The 7,500-nt window shown below is 41.4% G+C and overlaps 1 protein-coding gene across 2 annotated transcripts in view; it reads left to right on the top strand.

The window, feature by feature from the left end:
• The window catches only part of LOC147011249 (dynein axonemal heavy chain 10-like), a 71,321-nt gene that overhangs the window by 4,251 nt on the left and 59,570 nt on the right, over positions 1-7,500 (top strand). For both annotated transcript variants that reach the window (XM_085859692.1, XM_085859693.1), the window contains exon 2: positions 3,496-3,560. In XM_085859692.1, the coding sequence (XP_085715818.1) occupies positions 3,496-3,560 (65 nt within the window). The remainder of the gene's footprint in view (positions 1-3,495; positions 3,561-7,500) is intronic.

Raw genomic sequence — 7,500 nt, 5'->3', positions numbered from 1 at the left:
ACAGACAGGACAGCAGCATCCAAGATGTCACCGAAAGCCTGGATCTTAGTTTTGACCCAAGAAACCCGTAATCCCAACGGCTCCGACTCCTCATTCAGCACCTCGAGGGCCCCCAAAAGGATATCTAAAGTCTCCGCAAAGATGACTGCATCATCTGCAAAATCAAGGTCTGAAATCTTGACATTGCCAAACGATGCACCGCAACTTGATCTCTCCGACATCCTCCCTAAAATCCAGTCCATACAAGTGCTGAAAAGTGTGGGGGCAAGTACACGTGCCTGACGAACTCCAGTAACAACTGGAAATAAGTCAGAGATGGTACCACCACACTTCACAGTACTCTCAGTATCAGAGTAGAGTTCAGACATCAGATCGATGAGTTTTGGTGGCATTTTGATTTTGTTTTGATCATGTGGGTTTGAGATACTGTAAAGCGTCACGTTTTCTTCATCTGGTAACGTTCCCTCTACCGCTTCCGATCACCGTATATGTGTGTGTCGATCTCCGAGTGCGTCGATTCTGGGTGTGCCACATGTTGAGAGTACTGAAACCGAGAAGCATCAAGTACCAGATATAAGCTGGCCAAAATAGATGCTCCGACGTAGGCCGAGACCTCCCTGATGGCACGCAGGGTTGACGCACAAACTTTCTGTGCACTTCAACGCATGACCAGCTGGAGACCAAATGAACGAATGACAGAGAAATACTTTTTGACGAGCTTTAATGAACTTTCATTAATCTCCGCCATCTTCGAAGATGGATGGAGGTTATTGTTTTCATCCCTTTCTGTTTGTTTGTCTGTTTGTTTGTGAACAGTATTACGGAAAAACTCCTCGACAGATTTCGACGAAACTTGGTTGGGGGGGGGGGTTAGGTATGGTCAAAGGATCATGCCATTAAATTTTGGACTTGGTCCCCTCCCCCCCCCAAAAAAAAATTGTTAGAGAATTTTTTTTTTTTTGCATTTCTACATGTTATAAGTGATTTCCACCCCCCCCCCCCCCAAAAAAAAAATTTAGAGAAAATTTTTTTTTTGCATTTCTACATTTGAAGTGATTTCCAACCTCCCCCCCCCCCCCAAAAAAAAAATTTGTTAGAGAAAAAAAATTTTTGCAACTTTTTTTTCAACAAAATTTCGATTTCTTTTTATCTACATTTCAACATGTTTTAAGTGATTTCCACCCCCCCCCCCCCCAAAAAAAAATGGAGAAAAGAACTACAACTCTGTCAGCACTGTTGACATCATATTTAATGAATAAGATATAAGGTTCACTTGAGTGACCCAGCAGTATTGGCAGCGGAGGTTTTGCACTCTCCCGAGTGCTCCCCCCTAGTTTGTATTTGAGAACAATACGTCTCCTCCCCAAGAGTATCAGACTCCATGATACTACTTAACCACGTGAGTAAATCTGACCAATTGGCAGTGGATTGCAGAGGGACCAGTATATTATTATAGATAGGGGTAAGATGGGTCAGTCTATTTCTACAGCCAACATAAGACAGGCCTCACATCTCGCAGATACCTTTTCTGGCTTGCTGTCTTCGTGTTTGCATACAAATTGGATTCTGTAGTCTGTTGAACTTTTCAAGTATTTAACCAGTCTGACAGATGTCATTCTGTGAACTCGGTTGAGTTCCATTCTCATCTCAGTGGGTACATTCTCGGGATGTATTGATTTTTGTGGAACATTTTGTGGATGGTGAGGAGTTTCCTTGTTTTGATATCGAGTTTGTTGATTTCCATCTTTTTTGTCAGTTTATTATTCCACAGCTGTGTTGGAATTTTGTATTGCTAGTTGGTTGATGGCTATGATTTTGTTTCTTGGGGTAAGATACGTTTTCAGGATTAGCCTCGTTCTACACAAGTATTCTTTGGTAATTGTTTTGTGCCTTTGTTTGTGATACATTTGATGGCCCTCTTCTCCTCCGAGGTATTTGTGTGATGCTTTGTTGTCTTGCTCCTTGTTGTCTTTGTTGTCTTGTCTTTTTTTTGTCTCCTTGTCTTGTTGTCTTTGTTGTATGTTGTATTTAAGTCCATTTTTATGTTGTTCATTTTTGTTGATTTACTCTGTACGAATGTGCACTCAGCAGACTTATCTATGCCAAATTCCATTTGAGCGTCGTCGGAGTACCATTTCACTAATTTCAGTTGTTCTTCCAACTTTTTCATCGTTTGGTGCAAAGAGTTGCAAATCATCCATGTACAGTAGATGTGTAACCTTTCCTGTCTCTTTGGACGCTCGATTTGGTGTCAGGATATATCCATGTCCTTGCTCATTAAAGAGGTTGCTCAGTGGGTGTAGGGCCATAAGGCAAAACACGAGGGGTGATAAGCTGTCTCCCTGAAAGATCCCTCGACGTATCTTCACCCCTGGTATTTCGAGCTTTCCTTCCAAGTGTTGCAATATCAATGTGGTGCTCTGTTGCTTTCTCAACCGGTTTGATTATTTGTGGTTGATCTTGTACAATTGCATGCATTTTATCATCTATAAATGTGGAACACTATCAAAAGCTTTTTGAGGTCTATCCTTGCTGTGGATAATTTGGTTCTCATTTTACAGTTTTCGAGTATGGCCTTGTTGAGTAGAAGGTGGTCTGTTATTCCGTAGCCCCCTCTCTTACATCCCTTCTGTTCTGCCCCTCGGCCTCCTTGTTGTGTTAGGTGGTGGTACATAAGTTTTCTGATGATTCCCATCAGAAGTTTGTATGTTGTTGGTCGACATGTTATTGGTCGAAACACACGTGCATGCTCTTTCAGGGCATACAACAATACATGAAAGATATTCAGTATACTTATGCTATTGTGTAGCTGCAGCATGTCCTGATGCAATCCATAGATAAAAATGCAATATTGGGATATAGGAGATAGATGTTCGGGATGTAAAATAAGAATGTGGTAAGGAAAGCAGGGACTGAATAATGTAGTTGTGAAGGAAGGATGGAGGAAAGACAGAAAAGATGAAGACCAACGTCACTGGTATGTAGGCCATAAGACTCGTGGGGTATCCCACTCTCTCCGCAGTGTTGCACGTTCATAAGTAAGCCTCTCCCTCTTTCTCTCTCTCTCTTTCTGATGAGTTTCACAGAGCATCAGTTCCACCAAAGCAGCTTCCTGAGCAAGGGTAATACTGGGTGGTTTGCCATTGCCTTCCCAGCAGTTGCTATGGCAGGAATTTGGAATTTGTTCATGGTACCGGTGATAACTAGCCTTCTCTTCACAAATGACACCCTGGTGTCTTTAACGAGCCTGCTTAACGTCCATCTGAGGGACGGCACACACGTTGCTGAATCATCCTGCGTGAAAAACATCAAGATGACCGAGATTCGAACCCAGGCTAGACTGTTTAGAGGTGAGTGTGCATACCTCTCGGCTATCCTGCCACCCTGCCCATTTGCCTAGTCTCACGTATTACACATACATGCTCCTAAGAGAACACCTCCCCCCTCCCCCCTCTCCACATTAGTATCTAAAGCAATGACATGTTTGTTTTTCAGGAAATGTTGAAGTGAATGGAGAAGAACCTGCAGTAGACGCATGTATGGCTAAAGGTGTTACTCAGGTTTGTCACGAGGTTTCAGTTTGTTCTCTAAGGAATTGTACAATGTGCAGATGTTTTACAATTTCTCCAATATCAAAAAGATTCAAAATGATATTTCTACGAATATTTGCATGCCATGTTTGTTCGGTTGTAAGGTTACCTGACTTGTGTCTACATTTGTCCTGAGTGTTACCCACTGAGATGTCATCCCAGCCCTGCACAGGTTCTCTTTACAGAAAAAAGGGTTTTACTTGTGATATTATCCCATCGACAAACCCACTCGTGTTTTATACGTTGCTGGTACTTTTTCTTGGTGAAGAGGAAATATTGTCATCAAGGTGTGCCCCTTCCCCCTGTCAACCCTAACCTTTTTATTCAACACATTCTTTCATTCAAAAAATGGCCTCCCACCCCCTCTCAATTCCTTTTCCCCAAAACTACACTTCAAGTTAAACCCAAGCATTCTTTATGATTTTAAATATCCTTGATAGAAAACAAAATTTGATAATGAGAGGAGATGAACAGATGGAGAAACAGTAATCTGGGTGGGTGGATGGGCTTTATCTGGGTGGATGGGTGACCTGATCTGGGTAGAGTCTGGGTGGTATGATACGCCTTCCACTTCTTAATGATGGATTTCACTGAACTCAAAGAGATAATGAGTGACTGAAATCTTCTTATAACCCTCTCCTGAACGATGTTTCTCCACCACTTTATGTCTGACTTCTTTGGAAAGATTGTTGGTCTTCATGTTTACCTTGTTGGTTCACCAAGTGAGTTTCACCTTCAAACTTCTTAGATAAGTGGGGGAGCTTAATTTTTAAGTTAAACCACTGATTACATACACGTGAAACTTATTACACTTATTTTTTTGTGATCTTTCAAACAAATAATTTACTCCTCAAGTGATTTTTGGGTTAATTCGGCAAAGGGGTTGAATACTTACGCAACTGAGAATCATCTGATTTTCACTGTTAATCTGACTTATTCACATTTTATCTGCATTTTTTAGCTTTATCACTTTGGAGTAACTTGCGATGAATCTATTATTATTATTATTATTATTATTATTATTATTATTATTATTATTATTATTATTATTATATTTCTTCATTCTTCTTATTCTTCATCCATCACAATCCCACAACAAAAGTAAAATGTCAAAAGATGTCATGATGGTCATCCATAGGAGGATGGTGGTGTCATATTGTGGAATCACAATGTGGTGTCATTCCTACCTGGTTTGTTAGATCCATGTGGAGGATCTCGAAGTCTTACTCACGTTGTTGTTCTTAATCTTCTTCTTGTGGACTTTTTTGTTTCACAGCTTCCAGTTTTCATCAAAACTTCCTGAAACTTGGCATATATATATATATATATATATATATATATATATATATATATATATATATATATATATATATATATATATATGTATATATTATATATATATATATATATTTAAAAATACCCTCCGCAGACAGGAACCATCTCCGATTTTGAAAATTCCTCCTAGAAAAAAAAGTTATGACGTCAAAATATCTCCGCTAATGGAAATCGCCTAAAAAATTATCTCCGAAACTCGGCAAGCTTTTTGAATTCTGTTTGCGGGAATCGAACAGGGCATTAGCAGAGATGAATTACTGCACATATGATGCATCACTATGACGTCATATCAATTTTTATGACGTCATTCCTATTTTTTGACATTTTTTGTTTCACAACCCAGAGTTTTCATCGGATCTTCCTCAAACTTGCCATGTATATGCAGAAAACCCACGCGCAGGCAGTAACCATCTCCGATTTTGGAAATTCTTCCTAGAAAAAAAGTTGACATCATAATATCGCCGCTAATGGAAATCGCCGACACCATTATCTCCGAAACAAGGCAAGCTGTTTGAATTTTGTTTGCGGGAATCAAGCCGGGCATTAGCACAGATAATTTATCGCAAACCTGATACATCACAATGACGTCATATTCGTTTTTATGACGTCATCATTAAGAGGACAAGGATCTTAGCTCATTTGAGCTTGTTTTTTTTTTGAGATTTCATCCCTCAATGTTTTTACATTTAAATATTTTATTCTTTTTCTTACATATTAAGATCATTTAAAAGTGTCATGGAATAAGCTCAGGTGCCATCAAAATGTGAAAACTTTGGAGGGTGTGAATACTTTTGCAGGCCACTGGATGGGAAAAAAGTGAATGGCAAACCCTCAAATCCACTTGCGTGATTGACCTTGACTACATGGAGCTCCCTTAGCTTTACAATCTGCTGTGACCTGTCTTGGGCTAACATATATCAGCTGGCATGCAAGGCAGGATGCAGCCTTGAAACCATCAGAGCCAATTACTTCCTTGAACTTTAACAGCTTCTCACAGTGTATAATGTTGTCCCTTCTGTTTCCTGCTCATGCTGCATCCCATCTTGGATCTCACTTAGCCTTTTGTTTTGCTAAACCCAGTATTGGCTGTTCCTTCTTGAGGGAGTTTTCTCCAAGAATGAGTCTCATGGAAGACCAAGGTTAAATTGACAGTGGTGTAGCAGAGCAACAAGTGAGCAAACCGGAAAGGGAAAAAACGAACAGAAAGCCAGGGAAGAACGAGAACGGCACTTGGTAGAACACATACCTCTGCCAGGATGAACAGTTTACGTTTAATATCCGACTGATAGGCCAGATCTGGATCTGGACCTGAAACAAAATAGAATGGGCTTGTTCTTGTTCCCTAACCAACTCATTTAAATTTAAAATCGAAAACCTATTCCATGGGAGTACGTTCTGTGCTGCTGCCCTTAACAGGGCAACTCACCGGATGATGGGATTGGGGCAAAGCTTCTGGAACCTCCAATCATTTATGATTCTGGAACTTCTGGAACTTCCATTCAAACTTTCTGGGTCAGATTGCGGTGGTGGGTGGCGGGGTGGTGCTGAGGTGTCATCCATCAGACAGCAGTCTCCTCAGGTTAACTTGAGGTAGTCCCTTCAGGTGGGTGCATGGAATGTCCTATCCCTAGGAGAGATTATCACCTGTCTCTGTTATCAACTGAGCAAAAGCATTTGGACATTGGTATTGCAGCACTCTCTGAGGTTTGCAGACTGGATAGCAGCAAGATCATGGCGGGTGGTTACACCTGCAACTAGTCTGGTCAACCTGATGACCTGCAACTGGTCTGGTCAACCAATCCCAAAGTGTTCCTGCAGCTGAATCCAATAAGCTGATTCCAATGACAATTGAGGTAACACCAGTCAACCAACGCATGATGAGACTAAGGATTCGTCACTCCTTGGGTGTCGTTTCCCTGGTCTCTCTGTATACGCTCCAATTGAGGTGAGTGATCTCAGTGTGAAGGAAGCATTCTATGCCATGCTCGAGTCTGTGGTTCATCAGTGCCTCAAGCAAGATACTCTTCTAGTCTTGGGGAATTTCAATGCATTGATTGACACTGATAGGGATGGTTTTGAGACATGTGCTGGTCCCCATGGGACTGGAACTGTGAGCTACAATAGCAACAAGTTCCTTGACTTTGCAAGAAGTCATAGACTTAGGGTGGCTGATTCATGGTTTCAGTGCCCACAGGCTCATTGCTAAGCTTGGTATTCCAACGCTGGTGATGTGGCTAAGGAGATTGACCATGTGCTCCTCAATGGTAGCTGGAGGAGCAGAACTGCAGGGTCTACCAGAGTGCTGAGTTTCTCAACAACGACCACAGGCATGGTGTGGCAACTCTGAAATTGCAGCTTAAATCTGGGAGAATATTAACATCCCAGCGTAGATTGGATGTTGGCAAGCTTAAGGATGAGAAGGTAGCTGAGGAGTTTGCGAACAGTCTGAATGGGGATTTGGGGGGTCTGGGTGCTTTGGGGAATCCTGAGTAGTTGTGGAGTGCCTTCAAGACCAACATCCTGAATGTTGCTGATGGATGTCTTGGAACTCACTGAAGGGCAAAGAAGAACTTTT

Source organism: Eptatretus burgeri, chromosome 16 (assembly GCF_056783735.1).
Source record: "Eptatretus burgeri isolate ZD-2024b chromosome 16, Ebu_testis_v1, whole genome shotgun sequence".
Lineage (NCBI taxonomy): Eukaryota > Metazoa > Chordata > Myxini > Myxiniformes > Myxinidae > Eptatretus > Eptatretus burgeri.
This window is presented reverse-complemented; position numbering and strand designations above follow the sequence as displayed.